Source organism: Halictus rubicundus, chromosome 2, assembly GCF_050948215.1.
Source record: "Halictus rubicundus isolate RS-2024b chromosome 2, iyHalRubi1_principal, whole genome shotgun sequence".
In the NCBI taxonomy this organism is placed as follows: domain Eukaryota; kingdom Metazoa; phylum Arthropoda; class Insecta; order Hymenoptera; family Halictidae; genus Halictus; species Halictus rubicundus.
The window spans coordinates 23,766,460-23,785,813 of record NC_135150.1 but is presented as its reverse complement, the minus strand read 5'-3'; the positions used below and the strand labels follow the sequence as shown (position 1 = coordinate 23,785,813).

The 19,354-nt window shown below is 33.7% G+C and overlaps 8 protein-coding genes across 16 annotated transcripts in view; 3 read left to right on the top strand and 5 right to left on the bottom strand.

Moving 5' to 3' along the window:
- Smf (small ribonucleoprotein particle protein SmF) overlaps nucleotides 1-14,785 on the top strand; it is a 40,092-nt gene extending 25,307 nt beyond the window's left edge. The window contains exons 1-2 of one of the 3 annotated variants that reach the window (XM_076806095.1): nucleotides 14,045-14,146; nucleotides 14,407-14,785. In XM_076806095.1, coding sequence (XP_076662210.1) covers nucleotides 14,428-14,694 — 267 coding nt within the window. In that variant the 5' untranslated portion in view covers nucleotides 14,045-14,146; nucleotides 14,407-14,427 and the 3' untranslated portion in view covers nucleotides 14,695-14,785. Of the gene's footprint in view, nucleotides 1-14,044; nucleotides 14,157-14,406 lie in introns of those variants that run through there. The other 2 variants (XM_076806094.1, XM_076806096.1) reach the window with 2 other exon arrangements.
- On the bottom strand, nucleotides 333-2,386 carry LOC143365685 (uncharacterized). The gene is made up of 6 exons (XM_076806085.1): nucleotides 2,063-2,386; nucleotides 1,852-1,994; nucleotides 1,583-1,778; nucleotides 1,255-1,401; nucleotides 1,035-1,185; nucleotides 333-747 (listed from the first exon to the last, which is right to left on the bottom strand). Exons 1-6 carry the CDS (start codon nucleotides 2,108-2,110, stop codon nucleotides 446-448), a joined length of 987 nt encoding a protein of 328 aa, XP_076662200.1. The 5' UTR covers nucleotides 2,111-2,386; the 3' UTR covers nucleotides 333-445.
- Tgs1 (Trimethylguanosine synthase 1) lies at nucleotides 2,844-8,773 on the top strand. Its single transcript, XM_076806078.1, has 8 exons — nucleotides 2,844-3,076; nucleotides 3,910-4,045; nucleotides 4,192-5,993; nucleotides 6,058-6,304; nucleotides 6,389-6,989; nucleotides 7,126-7,257; nucleotides 7,327-7,625; nucleotides 7,715-8,773. The coding sequence occupies exons 1-8, from the start codon at nucleotides 2,967-2,969 to the stop codon at nucleotides 7,823-7,825; spliced, it is 3,438 nt and encodes a 1,145-aa protein (XP_076662193.1). The 5' UTR covers nucleotides 2,844-2,966; the 3' UTR covers nucleotides 7,826-8,773.
- LOC143365683 (uncharacterized) lies at nucleotides 7,934-12,831 on the bottom strand. Of its 4 annotated transcripts, XM_076806082.1 has the most exons (9): nucleotides 12,262-12,398; nucleotides 11,464-11,589; nucleotides 10,946-11,367; nucleotides 10,765-10,872; nucleotides 10,487-10,692; nucleotides 10,248-10,423; nucleotides 9,717-10,169; nucleotides 9,362-9,568; nucleotides 7,934-9,303 (listed from the first exon to the last, which is right to left on the bottom strand). In XM_076806082.1, the coding sequence occupies exons 2-9, from the start codon at nucleotides 11,516-11,518 to the stop codon at nucleotides 8,939-8,941; spliced, it is 1,992 nt and encodes a 663-aa protein (XP_076662197.1). In that variant the 5' UTR covers nucleotides 11,519-11,589; nucleotides 12,262-12,398; the 3' UTR covers nucleotides 7,934-8,938. The 4 variants fall into 4 exon arrangements, with proteins under 4 accessions (XP_076662197.1, XP_076662195.1, XP_076662194.1 ...); XM_076806080.1 differs by lacking the exon at nucleotides 12,262-12,398 and adding an exon at nucleotides 12,721-12,831 and having other exon boundaries at nucleotides 10,946-11,589; XM_076806079.1 differs by having other exon boundaries at nucleotides 10,946-11,589.
- LOC143365687 (leukocyte receptor cluster member 1) lies at nucleotides 12,543-13,922 on the bottom strand. Its single transcript, XM_076806086.1, has 3 exons — nucleotides 13,784-13,922; nucleotides 13,605-13,704; nucleotides 12,543-13,529 (listed from the first exon to the last, which is right to left on the bottom strand). The coding sequence occupies exons 1-3, from the start codon at nucleotides 13,804-13,806 to the stop codon at nucleotides 12,729-12,731; spliced, it is 924 nt and encodes a 307-aa protein (XP_076662201.1). The 5' UTR covers nucleotides 13,807-13,922; the 3' UTR covers nucleotides 12,543-12,728.
- On the bottom strand, nucleotides 14,719-15,691 carry LOC143365690 (chromosome transmission fidelity protein 8 homolog). The gene is made up of 2 exons (XM_076806093.1): nucleotides 15,236-15,691; nucleotides 14,719-15,159 (listed from the first exon to the last, which is right to left on the bottom strand). Exons 1-2 carry the CDS (start codon nucleotides 15,253-15,255, stop codon nucleotides 14,829-14,831), a joined length of 351 nt encoding a protein of 116 aa, XP_076662208.1. The 5' UTR covers nucleotides 15,256-15,691; the 3' UTR covers nucleotides 14,719-14,828.
- Nucleotides 15,692-15,829: 138 nt separating this feature from the next.
- LOC143365688 (type 1 phosphatidylinositol 4,5-bisphosphate 4-phosphatase) lies at nucleotides 15,830-17,744 on the bottom strand. Of its 3 annotated transcripts, none has more exons than XM_076806088.1 (6): nucleotides 17,605-17,744; nucleotides 17,333-17,517; nucleotides 17,049-17,258; nucleotides 16,848-16,988; nucleotides 16,687-16,741; nucleotides 15,830-16,617 (listed from the first exon to the last, which is right to left on the bottom strand). In XM_076806088.1, the coding sequence occupies exons 1-6, from the start codon at nucleotides 17,675-17,677 to the stop codon at nucleotides 16,532-16,534; spliced, it is 750 nt and encodes a 249-aa protein (XP_076662203.1). In that variant the 5' UTR covers nucleotides 17,678-17,744; the 3' UTR covers nucleotides 15,830-16,531. The 3 variants fall into 3 exon arrangements, with proteins under 3 accessions (XP_076662203.1, XP_076662202.1, XP_076662204.1); XM_076806087.1 differs by having other exon boundaries at nucleotides 17,593-17,734; XM_076806089.1 differs by lacking the exon at nucleotides 15,830-16,617 and having other exon boundaries at nucleotides 16,687-16,786; nucleotides 17,593-17,734.
- A 466-nt stretch (nucleotides 17,745-18,210) lies between these two features.
- Nucleotides 18,211-19,328, top strand: LOC143365689 (uncharacterized). Of its 2 annotated transcripts, XM_076806092.1 has the most exons (3): nucleotides 18,211-18,350; nucleotides 18,429-18,540; nucleotides 18,631-19,328. In XM_076806092.1, the coding sequence occupies exons 2-3, from the start codon at nucleotides 18,452-18,454 to the stop codon at nucleotides 19,235-19,237; spliced, it is 696 nt and encodes a 231-aa protein (XP_076662207.1). In that variant the 5' UTR covers nucleotides 18,211-18,350; nucleotides 18,429-18,451; the 3' UTR covers nucleotides 19,238-19,328. The 2 variants fall into 2 exon arrangements, with proteins under 2 accessions (XP_076662207.1, XP_076662206.1); XM_076806091.1 differs by lacking the exon at nucleotides 18,211-18,350 and having other exon boundaries at nucleotides 18,404-18,540.
- The last annotated feature ends 26 nt before the right edge of the window (nucleotides 19,329-19,354 follow it).

The window sequence follows — 19,354 nt, the reverse complement described above, 5'->3', positions numbered from 1 at the left end:
TTGGCGGACCCGCGATTTTATTCGCCGCCTAACATTGCGACGAAAACGTTTACTTGTCTGTTTAGTTGCCCGAGGCGAGTTCGTATTCGAGAAGCGAGAAACATTAGACGTACAGTGTACTATGAATAGATAGCATAATGAAAATTAATATATAATAAATGAATGGACCTGTACACCCATCACGTGTTACTCCGTACGCAAGCTCCTAGCTTCTCCGTCTCGATCCTTGGCAAGATTGGCCACCGCCTCCCGAGTCAATCTTAGGAATCACTTTCGTTTTTCGAATTCTTTTAACGAAACTGTTGTTTTTGTAAATGATGTTTCATTAAATACAATGTCGATCAGTTTATTCTTATCTTTAACAGTTACATTATCGAATTTATTTACAGTAACAAGATACGAAATTGGAGAATACTAGACCTTGATCGATCACTCCCGGCATTTTCTATTTCTTAGCCTCAGAACTTTTAGCTAAACGTGAAAACAATAGAGCCTTTAACAGGGCCCAATTAATTTGTTCTCGTTCGTCGACTTCTGCCTTCGTATACTTGTCCAGAAGCTCTGTCTTCACGGATGCGTAGAGTTTATCTGTTTGCGGTTGGTTACTATTCAACAGTGTCTTCATAACATAATCTGTTGATATTATTTCACTTCCGACGAACAGATCGTACCAATGCGCTGTCGAGTGAGTGCGCAACACGTATATTTTGTTCGTCGACTTCGATGACGGCGATGGTGACAATAGCCCTGGGATGGTAAATATGGTATATAATTAATAGACTGCGGATATTTTATGCATAATAAAAACTGTTTAGATTAATTGCAAAGCATAGGATCCGAATAGACATGTAGTTCTCTTTTTAATAATTTTAGACTTGAAAATTATACAAAGCTGTTTTTAAATTTTTTAAATGTCTTTACCCTTTTACATTTAATCTATCCATTTTTATCATAAATGCATAAAACCAGCAGTCTAATAATTAATATTCTACTACTGGTATAAAAGCAGTGTTATTAGCGGAGCATAAACGTACTGTCTCTGAACAAGGTGCAAGACATTATCGAAGCAGCTAGTTGTTGTTGAGTAAGTAATTTCTGGATGCTTTTGTTTCCCTTATGCGGAATAGGAACATCTTCCATTACATATGCACCAGCTTCAGGCAAAATTGGAACTATACTCAGTACCTACTACAAAATAAGGAATAAAATAGTTATGCTCGGCTGTTTTCAGAAAACGCTTGACAAAATACTCACTAAATTAATTAAATCGAACGAACGACTCTTGGCTTTCTCACCACACCAAACGTACCAGTCCCAATCCAACACATTAAAATTACAATCCACGAATGCCCAACTTAATATACTAGGTCCAACGTGAACTGCTAGTGTTGTTTTTATCATCTGAAGCAATTAATGAAATTAAAAAACTGCAGAGCAACACTGAATTAGTAAATTTAGTAAAAATTAATGTCAACAATCAAGAATTGATTAATTACAAAAAAAGAGTTAAATCCAGATACTCGTGTACTTGGATTTCCACATAATACGAACTTTGAATATCAATAGTGCGTATACTTTGTACCTCCGCGTTCTTTATCTTAGGTGTTACTCTAACTTTATGTTGTTCTGACTTCTGTTTCTTTACAACTGTTTTGGTAGGTGAACTTGTTGTATCAACTTTAGTCTCAGGTGTTGCTAATGACTTCTCTGCAGGCTCTAAAGATTCATTCTTAGTGAAATGGGATATTATTGTTTTAATTTGTGATTCTTCGAAATGCCTGTACATTAGGGAAATAAATTATCATACACGTGCTTCTTGTAAACAAAGAGATTAATAACAATTATACTCACTTCAAATTCATTTCATTAGGCTCATTTGCTGCTATTAACAATTCATTTTCTTTTTTATAAAGGTTACCTTTTTCATCAATGTCCTTCATCGATGATTGTGCTAATAATTCGGAGTATGCACTCGATGAATGAATCCATGGGTACTATAACCACAAATACATTATTATTGTTATTGTGTGTTGTCATTGTAAAATAAAAAAATCAATCTCACCTTTTGCAGTTTAGCTCTGCAGAACGAGGTGTAGCACGTTTTTAACATTTTTCCTTCAGGATGTTCTTACCGTTTTTATTAATGAATCGTTATGTTTTTAAGTTTGCAACGTGCCAATCACAGAAGCTTCGTCATTTTACACTAAACTGAATAATGCAATAGAATAACTTCGAATGTAAAATGGGTAAACTTTTACTGTCGCAATTCAAAATCAAAACCATGTTATTTACATACACCGATTATTTAACATGTTGCAACAACACAACCTAAACTTCCATCTAATGTGCATTCCTATGGGCAGAGGGCAGAGAGGATATGAACAGATATGAGAGTGCTCACGTTCGAGGTTTCGGCGTTCCCGATACAGTGCTGCTCCCTAATCATTTTTAGCATGGAACAGAACCTAGGCACCGACGAGGTACAGAAGGGTCCTACCATATCGGTCGGAATTAATATTGTGGAACTAGTATCACAGACGAGATGTAGGAGTACGCCAGTCACCTTATCAGCTACAAACTCGGGGTGCCTACTTTTGTGACATCGCTTTTTTAGCATGGAACAGAACCTGGGCAACTTTTAGCATGGAATAGAACCTGACCCGAAAACAGACGCGTATTTCTTCTATTTGCCTTCTTTACAGCTACGTACAGTAGGTGTATTTTCTTCCTGTTTCTTTGAAATTTATACGCTAAACACCATAACACTGTTTGAATAGAATCTAAATATCGATAGCTATCGATCAACTATTACATTCATTGATAACCACAGGCAACTTCACGATGGTGCGCTATTGAAGAAATGGCGGATTGTTTTTACGTGGGGGGAGTTGTAAAAATCTGAGCGCGAGACATGTGGATATTGTGACGATTCACGAAGGAATAAAGAATTAAAGAATTTTTCCGGTATGAACGATCCTTATTGGGAACCATTGGCCAATGTCTACATCGGGGAACAGACAGGGTTCTCTGACCCGGATAATTACATTTATTGTCTTTGCAGCAGAATATTTATTCGGTAAATACAATCACAATGCATGCACATGTTGTTTCCTCTAATGTCGCAGCTTCATTCTTCCATTCCGTTCTGATGCCAATTTAATGCCCCCTGTAAAGGAAAAATCTTAACATTTATCGATCAGTGATGTGACACATGACCTAACCTTGACACCCACTCAACTACCTTGGGTCACGATATATTTTTTGTTACATTTAGAAAGTATATATATATTTTTCGTAGAAATAAACGAAATGTTTAGTAATATCGAATACATATACTGCCAACTCATTTAGTTATTGTTCGTTATAACAATAAAACATGAATTGGATTTGTTTCTTTGTCCTTTTTTCCGTTTGTACGGAGTATTATTGAAAACAAATGAAATATACCACGTGAATGTTATCGAGTATAACAAACAGGTTACGGAATATTATCAAGCTTGCATTTTTTAGGGAATATTGAATTGTATAATTAAGTCTACTTGAGAAATTAATATGGTAATGAATGAAGATATTATAACTTTCGTGATACACAGTTATTGTGTATCCTATTTAACTGCATCTTCCATTACTTATAAAATACAAATTTTCCCATTTAACAATATCTGTTGCCTGTAGAGTTGTCATTAGGAAACTTGGATTAGATACTCCAACATTTTTTTATGTCTACATTATCAATCGATTATTGCCATCAATAAAGTACTTGTGCAACTTTTCCTTATAAAATGTTGAGTGTTCGAAATAATGTGAAAATATCGAGTACATATTTGCCACTATGCTACTATGTTTTATTAACAATACTATTCTCCTTGAAATATTTATAACATGAATGTTTATTTTCTTATCTTTTAGAAATCCGGAAATATATTCTTTCCTTGCTTTAGAGGATGCAAGTGCAGGTGAAGATGTTGAGGGTGATTATGTTGGGGAAATGTTAGACCTTCATAAAAGGTCTACCATAGAAGCACAATCCATTGAGAAACACGATGTAAGATTGCCTTTTGTAATCCAATGTATTTATTTAATTACCTTTAATTTGACTTTACAACATATGTATGTGTATATACATGTATGTATATATATATGTTACATTTATATTTCAACAAGCACATATTTTTTCTTCCTTAAAATTAGGAAGAACCAGTGAGCTGTTACTGCAGTGCATCACACACAGACAACAATTATTCCACAGATGAACATGACTCCGTTCGTGACTCTGCTCATCGTCCTGCCACGCATTCTCTTACTCACAAATTGGGTCTGCATCAATCAGATTCTGGAGCAGACCTATCGGAATATCATGATCAACACGAGGCCAAGAGTATACAAAATCTTTTGGCATCTTATGGAAAGACTTTTCAAACTACAGAGACTGAATTAGAAGATGGATTTGAGAAAGTGAATGTATTACCAGAAACTCGGGAAGCCAAGCATTCAGAATTCGAATCCGAATTAACAGACATTCACTCATCAGATCATCTTGCAGAAAACATTAAATTTTTAAGTATCAATCCCTCCAGTTACACCGAAAAGAAATTTCATATAAAAAGCCCATCATTTATTCTGGGTGATCATGATTCTGACATACAGAACTCATCAAAAAACGATGCACAGGTTTGTAGGGAAAATGTTTCGCATACTTACAGTCATAATTCTCATGCTTATCCGTATTCTATGTATCAACAAACTAAGAGTGCGATGGACATTTTATGGGAGAAGTATTGGTCAGAGAATGGTGAACAATTGATTTGGTCATCGTGGATTGAAAAGTATGCAGATTACATAAATCCAGAGTACTTGCAACAAAATGCTCACTTGATAGGAGACGAGAGGGTAGAAACGAAAGAAACTATAGAAAAGTATTCGGAGCAGAACACATGTTTTCCTAGTCAAGCACACAGAAACTGTGAACTTGGACGCTCAAATTTTGAAGGAATATTTAGTAAAAACAGTAGTATAGACGATAACGAAATTAAAGTGAAAGATACGTACAGCGTAAATTTTTCATTCGACGATTTGAATAAGCAAGAGGTCAATGATAAAGATGCGGAAGAGAATAGGAGAAGAATGACGAGTCTCGAAACACCGACTGAAACTGGAGATGGCTGGAATCCGTTAAGTCCGTTCAGTTTAGAAGAAAGCTATAATCAACAGTCCAACGCAGAAAACGAAAGACTTCTAACAAGATGCGATTCTATTAACGAGTCGATAGCTAAAACGAACGCGACGTCGGATTCCATGACTAATGTTACAAAAATGACCCTTACTAGTTCTAGCTGCGACTCTATTTCTATGCATTCATCTAGTCTCATCAGTTCTGTAACTAGTTCCATTGAAAGCAATATAACGAGCACCAGTTCCGAGCAGGACCATGAATACACGCCAGAAGACAATGATAGGTACTGGCAACATTTGTGGAAGGAGAATTTTCAAATAGAGTACCACAGACACTATGAATTGTTCATGGAAAATTATAAAAAAGAACATTCAAACAACGTAGATGTTGAATGTTTTTGCGGAGAGCACAAAAATGGAGAAATCGACGGTAGCATAGATCAAGATTTTACAGAAACAGATGCAGTTAATAAAATTAATTTGTCCGAAAATAAAAACATGTCTAACAAGAATTTAACGTATTGCAAGCGAGAAAAGACAAGAAAGAAAAGATTAATTATAGAGTCGGTAGGGATACTCGTACAAAATTTAATAACGAATTCAGATGACAATGATAGCAGGGAAGGAACAAATAAAGAAGGTAATGAGAACGTATGTTCTTCCGAAGATAAACACAATGATCAGTCCGCGGTCACACAAAACGAAAATAGTGCAATTATTCGTAATCACACTGATAGCAATAATAGTATTCAACGAAATTATTCTAATGAAGGAGACGGAGACAAGCCCCACGAAGATAAACCTGTTACTTTGAAAAGGAGGTAATATGTTTAGTGATATACTGAAGTAATCGATGGTAATAAAAAAAAATTTATCTTCTTTCAGCCATGAAATCGACTGTGATGATGGAGAGGAACGTTTGGAGACAGTGAAAAAAGCATTTTCATTGATGGGTTACGCTTTCAACGAAAATCACAAGGAATTAAAATTACAAGGAGAAGTAATTTATAGAAAGAAAAATATTAGATCGCAAAATAGGCAATTGAAAATGAAGTTTTATGGGCCCAAGCATACAAACAAGCATATTTACTTTGATGATAATGGAATGGAAATCACTAACACTATAGATAAAGTAACTTGCATTCTAAATTATATTGAATACAAGTATTTACGTGTATTTACGTTAAAAATAATACATTCATTCTAATTGCTTCAGGTAAAGCATTATTTATCGTACTGTCCAGCTTTATCATCGTCAGAAACAGACTTACAACCTCCTGAAGATGGTTCCTACAAAGCACAATTCACATCAAGTTCCGATGAAGAGTGCAATCCTAGTCTTAATACAAAACTTCAAATGAGACGACTTGTATTTAGTAAGCCGAGTACAAGTTCGATAGAATCAGGAGCAGATAAAAGACAGATCGACGATGCGAGTGACTCGTGGAATGTGTCTGACAAACAAGACGATGTTTTTAAAAGTATCGAGGAGGATAATAACGTATATTTTGACCAAGATGAAAGCACCTCTGCTAAATGTACATTAGAAAACCAACCTGCGAAAGATCATGAAAAAGTTGATCCAGTGAACGTTAATATGGATGTAGATAAAAAATTTAATCACAACGAAGCACAGACTATGGACTTGTCCTATGAAGATAACGTGAAGAAAACTCAGAAGAAGAAACGAAGGAAGCAATGTAAAAGAAATATCAGTCTACCAGCAGAAGTTGCGAATAATAAAGCTTTAATGAAATATTGGTTAAAAAGGTATCGCCTGTTCAGCAAGTTTGATCAAGGCATTAAATTAGATCACGGTATGTTTTTAGATTCTTTATGTTAAACATAGGATATTCGTCATCTTCGGAAGAATGAAAGCGAAACATGTTTCAAATAATTCGTTAATGTGTGTATACATGTTTAAGATGTTTATACTAAAACTTTCTGTTGCAGAGAGTTGGTATTCTGTAACACCAGAAAAAGTCGCCGAGTATGTAGCTGAAAGGTGTAGATGTGATACTATAATCGATGCATTTTGTGGTGCAGGTGGAAATGCTATCCAGTTTGCTTTTACTTGTGAAAGAGGTGCGTCATCTATGCATACTTAATGAATCTGTCATCGAACTGAATTCACATATTTATATGATTTTTTAGTACTGGCAATTGACGTAGATCCTGCTAAAATTGAACTTGCTCGAAACAACGCGCGTGTCTATGGGGTCGACGACAGGATAGAATTTATTGTTGGGGATTTTCTTCAACTTGCACCAAAGTTAGTTGCAGATGTTGTATTCCTAAGTCCTCCGTGGGGAGGACCTGGATATACGAAGAATGAAATTTTTGATCTTAATGACATTATGAAACCTATTGGTGGAATAAAAATATTTCAAATAGCAAAAGGAATCGCAGATCATGTGGCCTACTTTCTACCTAGAAATGTAGATACTATGCAGGTAATTTATGAAGCCAGAAAATTGATATATCTGTAATGTAGTCTGTTGTTTACCTCTTCGTGTTGTGTATATGTACATATAAATTACAGCTTGCCATGTTAGCCGGAGTAGGTGGTGGTGTAGAAGTGGAGCAGCAGTTTCTCGACAAGAAGTTAATAGCATTAATGGCTTATTATGGCGAACTGCCCAGAGACTATTAGATGTGATACGATGTGTAATTTGTGAGAAGATCCCCGTCGGTTGCTTGGAAGAGGAAAAAAAGCTTCTCACATTTCTTGGATCACTAGCTGTAAATAATAACTCGTATCAATTTGCTTAGGCTACTCCGAGAGAAGCAGTATTTTTTATTTTCACTTAACACCTTCTTACAAAATGCATATAAAAAAGACGTCAGTTGTATACTATAATTTACCAATATATTTTTTAAATCTTTCTACTGGATTTTTTGTATGAATAATATGTTTATAGATTGATCAGTTACCACTCACGAAATTTTTACACTTAAGCAAATTGATATAGGAAACTGATTTTGTGAGAACATATTTGTGGAGTTCAACAGTTAATATATGAACACTCTTGGAAATCCTTAAATTCATTCTTCCATACCAATGATATAAGTGTTATTTTTATCTGGTAGCTCATCAAGTCAGAAAATACCAGAATGTTTCTCTTTTCATCCATCGTGTAAAATATTATTTTAATCTTACTACAAACCACACGAAATATTGTAATTTACATTTTACAACGGTTTCCACACTATTATTTTACAATTTTTATGTACACTTCTACTAATTTACTATTAATTATCAATAAATACATTCAAAGTATTAAAAGTGTTCTAGTATACAACAATCTATGTTTATAATTTTAACAAAAATTAATATAAAAACAAATACAAAATTAAACGTTTTCGACTCGTAAAAAAAAAAGTTATTTGAAGACAAAAAGTTTGAACTTATACGATTCTGAAATAGAGTTCATGCATTCAGGCAATTAAAAGTTTTAATACACCACTGTTTCATTAAAATAACAAAACATTTACTCCACCTTTTAGTTCAAATAGAATTGGATTATTAGTAGTTTCGTCGCAAATACGATATAGAATTTCAAAAATAGTATCACAATTAGTATTTTTTTTTTAAATTAAAGCATTAGATCTAGATTTTTTTTTCTATCGAAAAAGAAACAAGGTAATTTGTATCATCTAAGTAACGCGTGACTAGCATTTCTTCATTTACTTTCGACGTATAAATTTCTGGCATTTCCAAAAGTATAGAAGTATTTCTATCTCATTAATTTAACTTCTTATATTTTCACGTGTCAACATTAATTGTTGTTGCACCCGATTCTTCGGGTTCTGCTGGAATAGTTATACCGCCGGTATCTATACTTTCTTCTTCTTCTCTTGGAATTTTCAAGAAACAATGCATCGTTTCTTCATCTTCTTGTTCTATCGTCGAATTATTTTTCGTTCCATTTTCTCTTGTTGGCAGTGAACCTTCAAGATGTTTCGACGGTATTTGTATTGTGATCGTTTGCGATGTACCGTCTGCAGACGTTGAGGAAGACATTAAATTCGCTTCTAAAGTATCGCCAACTTTCGAGAAGGCTCCTAAACAACTATAAATCAATTGCGCCGCTGCGATGTTACCGGGGAAAACTTCGACATTCTCACCATCTAAAGGAAAGAAGAATTAATGTCTGTGGATACAACTACAATTAACTTTGGATATTACCTTTTTTCTGCATGTTCGCTTTGATTAATCCTTTCTCATGATCTCGAACGTGTTGCATGTAACTTTCATTTTTCACAGTTTTAAATGGACACAAATCACAGGTGAATAAACCAGATAATAAAGGATGCCTGGATTTCAGATGATTTTTGTAACTACTACTTTGTATTGCGGTATAAGAACAATGAGGACATTTATAAGGTCTGAACCCTGAAATAATTATTTGCATATGTAATGTATACGCACATTCGTATTTTTTAATACAGGTATACCTTTGTTACATTTCTTTAATAGATTAGAGAGAAACCATGTTGCACGAGGGATACCCATATTCAGTTACAGTGTTATGAAAGTATACCTGTGTGTTGCATGATATGACGACGCAACGTATTATGATCTCCTGTTTTATATTCACATAGGTCGCAGCTAAAGGGTTTGTCACCTGTATGTTGACGCAAATGCATTTGTAACATTGCTTTTCTAGCACTGGAATGTCCGCAAACATTGCAAACATATGGCCGCAATTTCGAATGCACTGCTTGAATGTGACTTTTCAGACATTTGGAGTTCGCATAGGTCTTCCCACACATGTCACATTTTTTTGAGGTATACCAACGCGTTACTTCTAGCGTCTTGCGATCCAAGTGCATGACTCTATGATTACGCAATTGACTGGCTTGCTTGAAACATTTACCACATTCGGAACATTCATACTCTCGTGTCTCGCTATGCACTCTCATGTGAGTCAATAGCTTCACCATTGTTGCACTTTTGTATGCTTTACATATTTTACAAGTAAATAAACCTATATCTAATGGAGAAATTTTCCTTTAAATACAAATGTCTTTCAGAATCGTTATTTCTTTAAATATTGACACAAAATGCTAACCAATTTGATGTTTTTTCCATAAATGTAAACTACATTGCCTCCATTTAGTAAATTTTAAATCCCGACACACGGTACATTTGAATGCTGTACCACTTTGGGATTCCGTATGGCAAAGAGCGTGTTGCTGCATTGTTTCTTCTGTAGCAAATTTGTAAGGGCATCCTCGATACGAGCACCTTCGAAAGCATTTGTTAGGTAAGTATAACGGCATTGTCTAAACAATTGAATGATTTACTTACTTTATATTTCTTTCCATCAATTCGATCATTTTTTTGTTGAGCATATACTCAGAACTTAAAGGTTTCTGAATTTTCACTTGACGTTTTATATCATTATTTTCAGCACTCTGTCCAATACACTCATCAAGTAAAGCAGAATCTTTCGAATCATCTGTTATATTTTCTTTGCCACCTTTGTTAGAACCTGTATCTGTTAATTGATGATCCTAAAATAAGCATTATTGACACTTAATTGTGTGAACCGAATTTTGTTACAGTAAAATGTTTCGCATAATTACATTTATCATATGTTCTTTACAATCTTCTATAGAGGGGAAACAATTGGAGCATTCTCCACACATATACAACAGTTTCACTTCATCTGTGTTTTTGAATTCTTCTTTTATCTATAAACATACGCATTTAAGTATTGAGATATTTTATAAACGTAAAAAAAACCAGAAAACTTAAAAAACCTACTTCAACATCAACTTTTGGATTTACATGTGTTTTCTGAAAGTGCTGCAACAATTGTGTTTTGTCTTGAGTTGTGTAAGTACATATTTTACATTTGAATGCTGTTACAACTTCCACAAAATCATTAGCATTTACATTTTGCTTCTCTACAATGAAATTCTTTTCATTTTGTCCCATAACAACTTCATATTGTTCCTGAGATTGTTCAGCAATATTTCTGATTACTAAATCTTCATTAGTAATGTACTGAGCTTCACAATTATCAACTCCTTTAGGTAATAAAACTGTTTTTTCTTGTTGTTCATTTTGATCTATGACTTGACTGAAATCTAATTCCTGTAACTCTCCATTTTGAAATGCATATACTTGTCCATCTAGGCAAACTAACGAAATCGATTCTTCCTCTTTTTCTGTTTGAGTTTCATCTGTAATATTAATTGCAGTTTGCTCTTCATTAGTAGATATGGTTTTTATTAAATCAATAGGTGAATCTGATACTGTTTGCAAAATATATCTAGTACCATTTATTTCATAACTTAAGTATGAAGAATCTTCAATGCCTGTTTCTTCATTCATTATGATTGTAGTATTTAGTTAACTCATATCTATAGAATTGTTTCATATTCAAATTAATAGTGACATTTTGCCTGAAATGTAAATACATAAGATTATCATGGTATTTCATAAATATTAACAAAAAAAAAAAAGGGTAAAATTCAATTTATTCTACTAAATAGACATTTTGAACACTGCTACGGATTGAATTTTAATATGTTAACAAAAAACGCGATTTGTATTACCAATAACATCTAACATCGCATTCTCGTACAATTATTAAGTGTATACATATATATAGAACGTTATGCTAATGCGCCACTGAACTAAACAATCTCAATACCACTTCATGTTATACATTACCTTTGCAACTGAAATATTTTATGATGCATACCAATGGTAAGTATCTTTATAAAGGCTACGCAATAGAAAAACTACTCGGAATCATATTTCAAAACGGCGGTATTCGTATAAATTAACGAAGAGGTTATCTTAAGGTCGATCAGTACCATGACTTAAAAATGTAATTTTCTCCATCATTTTCTATGCAAACGCTTTACGTTTCCACTAAGCAAAAGGGAATGTTCTATATATTGTCATCTTTTGGTGATCAAGCACAGTCACAGATGTTCAAATTCGAAAATCATATTTAGCGAATGCAAACTCGCGCGTTGTAAGCGTCTGGTTCGAGATTTCAAACGACATTTTTAAGAGAGAATTTTTATGCTTAGTACATAGCTAGAAATTAAGAGAATTTGACTTACGACAAAAAATTTCAGTCAAGTGATGAATAAGAATACTGAAAAAATGACATAAACGTTAAATTTTAACGCGTTATCCATGAGATCCGTGATATTCCACCATCTTGCGTCACGTGATACTACGAAATCAAGTGTAATCAAACACATTTGCAATTCGTAAGGAATACCAAATACTGAAGAGCTCATTCGACAACAATTAAAAAAAAATGTGGAAATTTCGACAGCTGCTTCATTTGCATATTGTATTGTACTTATAAGATAGAATTGCTTTAGAAATCTCTTAATAACTGATATATCAACATTTTATTGTCAGTAAGTAGTTGGAACTGAACACAAATGTTATAAAATATTATTTAAATACTCTGTACACAGATGGATGTTTACATAATTATAATAATCATAATCTTCAAACGCTTAAGTAGTCATAAATACAACACAGTTATAAAATAAAGATCAACTTACACTTTATACTAATTCTTCAATGAATGTACATTAGGTGTCCTTTCAGCATTTTGCCTAGCAATTTCAGGAAAGAATTGTGAATTATATTTTTGTTTGATAACAGGTTTAGGAGGAGTTTCTGGAGCCACTACTGGTACTGGATCTCCTCTTATTTTAGCCAACAATGCTTCTGCTTTTAACTTCTCACTTTGTTCTCTCAATAATCTTGCTGCTCTTAACTTTTCTATGTCCATAGTTGGTTTCTCTCGATTTACTATTTCTTTACTGTAGTGCTTGTCCTTTTTATGCTTCTTAGATTTTCTATGTTTATGTTTCTTCGATGATCCACTTTTATGATCGGAATCACTATCCTCTGATTCCGCTTTTACCCTTTTTGTAGAAACCGATTTTGTTTTCAATGACTTCTCTCCAGAGCCAGCTCCCATAATATCCAAATACTTTCGAATATCCTGTATTGGATCATCTAAAGCTTTCTTTTTTGGTTGTACTTCTATATTCTTTTCGGTGTCTGTCATTCTTCTAGGCAACTCCTCGTACCAATTCTTTTTCCCCGTTGCCTCGTTAGTATCTTGTCCAAGATAAGTAAGGTAACCGATTTGCTTTTCATATTTCTCTTTCTCCTCTTTCTTCTCTTTCTCGTGTTCTGCATTAGGCTTATTATAGTCAATTATTCCTTGCTCTAGATCAGCAAAGAAATTAACATGTTCCAATTTGGATGTAGATGCTTCTTCTGCTTTAGACGTATCCTCTCGACCATCGTACTTTGATCTAGCTTTTTCTCTCAGAAAATCAATCCTTGCTTCAGTTTCCTGGTACAAAACAATAGCAATTAATGTACAAACTAATAATTATAACTAATAATAATATATTAGATTCGTGCTTACAGCTTTCTGAGCTCTTTCTTGTTTAATTCTCTCTTCTTCTGCAGCTTTCGCTTCATCTTTACGCACTCGAGCAATATTTTCTTTTGTACGTACATGCCACCTAAAAAACAATATTTCCGTTGAATATAATATTTTAGAGACATATCATTTAAATATTTGTACAGACAAATCAATCGTACCTTTTCTTTGGAAGAATATTCATGTTTATTTAAATATAAGTGCTTCTTGTACAAGATACAAATTCTTTATTGTAAAGCACGTACGGTTATGTACCTAAAATTTCACTCGCCAAATTGTACTGGAAATTTTTGATAAGTAAAAGGTACACTGTTTGTATAGTATTTATAAGTAATCTAATTAAATGCAATCATATTGTGTGCAATAATCCTTAGAAATTTCATTCCGAATGTTTGACAAGTGCTGATTATTTTATTATTTAGTGTAGTGGCAGCCATTCATAGCGCAGTTGTTGAACGCTTCAAAACAGAGCGGTTACTGTGACACGCTTTACAATATTTCAAAGATTTTTTTAAATATTTATTGTTTAAACGTGTAAGTAATCACATATTATACTACAAATAACAGTTACGCTTGTAATCCCACATTAATACCAAACTTAATTTCGTTGAAATCATGATGTTTTGTACACCTAACCTTTACTCCAGTTGTATATTACATATTTATAAAGTATTGTTAAGGGTTTATTTTTTTTTATTGATTAATGATATCAATTGAATTGTCGTCTAATATAGACATATTTTTTACTGTTACACTATAAAAATAATGAAATTATTTTCCGCAGAGTACTAAATAAATTCACATCATGGCTGCGACAATGCCAATAAATCCAAAACCATTTTTAAATGGTTTGACTGGAAAACCTGTGATGGTTAAACTAAAATGGGGCCATGAATACAAAGGTTACCTTGTCTCTGTCGACGGGTATATGAATTTGCAATTGGCCAACACTGAGGAGCATATAGATGGAAATTGTACCGGCAATCTTGGCGAAGTTTTAATCAGGTGTAATAATGTTATGTACATACGAGGCGTGGAAGAAGAAGATGAGGAAGGAGAAATGAAAGATTAATCTTTACTTATACTTATAATTCAATTTAGGCTAATATATTTTATTCTTAAGTTAAGATGACAATGAAATAAAAGTACAATGCTTTTCTAAATTTATCAGTGTTTCCTTTTGTTGATACTATATTCATGACATATTTAATTACATTTTGGAACATTTGTTATAATAGGTTTTGGTCTTGATCTAAAAATCAATTTTTTCTTCACAAGAGCCTTTACAATATACTCAGTCTTTACTTGGGATTCGTCTGTCATTTTATCTGTTGCATTATCTTTCTTTTCCAAAATGGCAAACGGTTTGGGAAGCGCAACCTCTTTCCCGTGTAATACGTGAATACCAATTATCAATATTGGTGTGCCAGATTTTGAAAAGTGAAGATCTCCGATATATTTACTTATAGTATCTGCAGAATCGAATTTTAAATCGCCTTGTAATTCAACGATTGCCCATTCTTCAAGGCTGCCGTCTCTGTAAAATCACGAAAAACTTCTTTATTATACGACAAGTTAAAATTATTTGACCACCTAAGTAAATTTAGAGAAACCTTTTAATCGGAATGATCATGTTCCTTGTTTGGCGGCAAATGATGTTTCTATAGAGTCAAGTAGACAACGTAAGTCTGTAGTTGTTAGTTTCATAATTTAATGAAGTGGCGCCATCTAATGACGAAAGAACCACTGACTAGTAGCTTAATTAAGCGTTTTGCTACAGATACCGCTATAGGTCCTGTTCTCACAGATTTAAAATGGTTCTTTTGATTTTTTTCTTTTCGATATAAAAAAACATTAATTACACGTCCAACACCTGTTAACTGCTAGCGTATAACATTACTTCAGAGAAATTTAGTATAAAGATTGACACCATTGAAAAAAATATTTAATGTTCATGCATGGTCAATTATGGTTGATTCAATAGTTATGTTGCTGATGCTTCTTACAAATATGTTTATGAACAAGGATTTTCTTAAAGTAGACACAAAGGGTATATTTAAAATTTTCTTATAATTATTTATATAAATACTTCAGATTTTGGTGATTATAATTTAGTACAATTATTTTGTTTATAGTTACGCGATTTAAGGAAGGAAACAATAAAATAATTTGGATCATGCAATCGTGTCTGGTAATAAAATACAAGATAACATTCAATATCTGTATTTTATATATAATTTTACTTGCATGTCAAATAATACATAAATCCAAAAATGTCTTTTAAGTGATACTGATTTATAAAAGGTTCTTTAGCGACAATGCAAGTACAGTGTTAGAAACGTAATTTATATAGCTTTATGTATAGCTGTTTATGACTGGAATAGTATTCATGCGAGAATGTTTCTTTTCTTCACTTACGTTTATACCTATGTGCATTTTATATGTTTACTGTAGATGTAGAAAGCATATACATGTATATATATATATAGTATATTTTACTTCAAATATGAAAACAACTTAATGGGGCTGTTGCATTGGTCCTGTGCTTTTATACATAATAGTGCAGAGGAACAATCCTTTTTGTTTAAAATGAACACCCCCATTTTCATCTAGCAATTCTAGGTAGATTACCTTATATGAGAAAGTGTCGTATACCGGACATACATTCTCTTCGTCCGCAACACGTATATCTGCATATGCATATGCGAGGATGTTTGTAACTGAGCAATATTACAATACAAACCCGCATGTACATGTGTAAGAATGTTTACATCTACCAGTTAGATCCTAGCAGGACTTATATGTTTTTTGTCATTACTATAAACATTTGATCTAAATATATTATTATACGACATAGATGTTAAAGGAATCGGTTTCAAAGTATTAACTGTTGATTGTCATTTAGAGGACTACATGGGGCCTTCTATCAAACTAATTTTCATTGTGAAATAATAAATGCTGCGTCCAAGACACAAAAGTGCCACTAAAAATGCACCTGAAATGCAATAAATTTGTCTAGACTTATCCATAATTTTTTTGAATTGGAAACAATTGAAATACTTACCAACGTAGACTACATAAATTCCACCACGAGTTCTTGCATACACATATGTTCCAACCTGCAGAAAGCGTAGCAACAATCAAATCCATTCCAGAGTGTAAAACTAGTAATTAATAGAATTGGTAATTTATTTGTTACCTATATTAATTTGAGAAGCTACTTACAGTCACAGCTATCGCAATTACTAATGCTATTATTCCAGCAATTAAGAATGCAATAGCCCGACCTCTAGCAAAGTCTGGACCAACAGAAGATATTTTTCGGCAATGTGGACATCGAGCCAAGGCATTGGTTAACGTGTTAAACTAAGGAGCAGAATATACATTAAAATCCAGATAAACGTCTGATTTACATAAGCTACTTACCAAGAACGTGTCATGACAGTGAGCACAGCATACTCTACACATTCCAGGCAAACATAGAACAGGTGGTGTAATTGGACTTGGAGCAAGATTAATAATACGTTTACAATTTGGCCTTGGACATGCGATACGTTGTGAGGAGCTTTTACATATTAATAAACAATTACACGGACAACGAACATATTTCTTTCCCGGCGGTGCGTTCCTTATGGGCTACAAAAATAATTAACACTGTTAGTTTCTGTATCTTGCTTTTGTAGCACTGGGAAAATGATTCTTGAACGTACGGTAGCTTCATTGCACTGACAACATTTGACAACGTGTTGATCTCTTTTACCAGATATATCTATCATTGCCTGACAAACTCTACATGTAACCATAGGTAGACCACCTCCAGGAAGTGATTCATACGGTGGAGGTAGTTCATTGGGACCAATTGGGGAGACTGTGTTAACAGTCACCTGGCTTTCATCTGCAAGATGTTATAAACAAGCAATCCGATTAAACAATTTAGTCAATACAGTCCGACCGAGAAGCTATTATTTACCTAAAAACTCACTGCTATGTGAACTGTAATTATCATATTCCTTTTTTAATAATGGCTGTCGCTCGCCCTCCTTGCGCTCTACCATGTTGAGCCGTTAATCGCCCAACAATTTATTTAAAGTGGTGTTTGACAGTACTCCCGGTGCTCCGATGACAAGGATGACAAAATACAAATTTTTCTGACACCCTCCACGGCTCTGTCTGTTTCTAGAGCAGCAACCGTTTCACTAAGCGGATACAAGCTGTATTAAAACATCGACGACCTCCGGTAGATTGGTTTAGGAATTCTACAGACGCTTAAAACGCTCTCGCACGTTGGCTACACTGTTACTCAATAGATTCGTGATGTTTTTGGCGTGATCATATTTTCAGATTATTCTTTTTCACTCTTTTCTTCGCCCAAGACGGCGCAAACAACGATCTCGTTTAATTCGTATGATATCGTAAAAATCGAAAATTTTTAATGTGAATCTGTGTAATCGGTCAAAGGGGACACAGTACCAGTTTTATCAATCACCACGGACACACTTCACCGCACCACGATCGTTTCTGCTCGAGAGTGTATTTTCCGAAGCATTCAAATGAATGAGTCACAGATTTGTTTTCATGTATCGGATCAATGATTAATTAGAAGAGCCGGTTCTGTGTTTTCTTTCTTCTACTCCAAGAGATCGAATCAGTTATTTAAATCTGAATCATTTGAATTAGTATCTACACTAGCGTGATTTAGATAAATCTGTGACTCGTATGTATCTGCTTGTACGTTTTTACATCGTATAGGTAGATTTGCACGAATATCTTGTAAAAAAAGAAACAGGAATTTGATATATTTTCTAGCGATACATGCATAAGTATCTAACATGGAGAAGATGACGCACTTGTGGAATGTGAACCAGTTTATTACAAAATTGAATTGTTCTCAGAGTGTATATTTGCAAACATTTTACATGTAAGCTTTACAGATTTTTGTTCGTGCGAAATTTGCGCATGATTGAATCAATAAATTATTGACATTGTGTACTTAATGTTATTACTTTAGACAAAAATGTAGAAGAATTGGCCAAGGGATGCAAATGCCATTGCAAAATTTTGGTCCTTCGGCAATGTGTCCTTATTGTGGATCGCTTTGGAGTACAATAAACCATAGGGTCAGGATATCGGAAGGCAAGCCAATCTCCAGATCGATTAGAAAGGTTATGCGCTCCATGGATAACGACGAGAAGCCTATATCTAAATTTCACAAAAGTTTAGTGCAGAAATGTATAAAAAGTAGAATGAATCAACTAATATTCAAATGTTCGGTATGTTTACAAAGTACCAAGATACCTTTTGATAAACCACCGAGGGAAAAAATACCGAAATTTAATGTGGAAGACATTCAATCATCGCAAAAACGTAAAAAGAAGAGGTCCAAGGATAAGACTGCGGGTTTAAATATTTCTGGAATTTTAAATTCAAGTGTAGACACTAGTGTAGTAGAATCGAAAGGCACACCTATGAAGAAAATAAGAAGCATTTCAAATTTTACTACACCAAATCAGAAAATAAAAAAATTAAATATAAATCGATTAAAAGATATTGTAAATCATGGTACAACGCCTCACAAAAGAAAAAGTCTGCACAGTTTTTTAACAGAGCTCTGCTGACGATTTATTAAAATATTTTATAAAACATCATGACTACTATAAACTGTTACTTACAGCATAAAAAATATCGTATCCATTTCATTTACAAAAAGCTTGGTATCCTTTTATTATAATTCC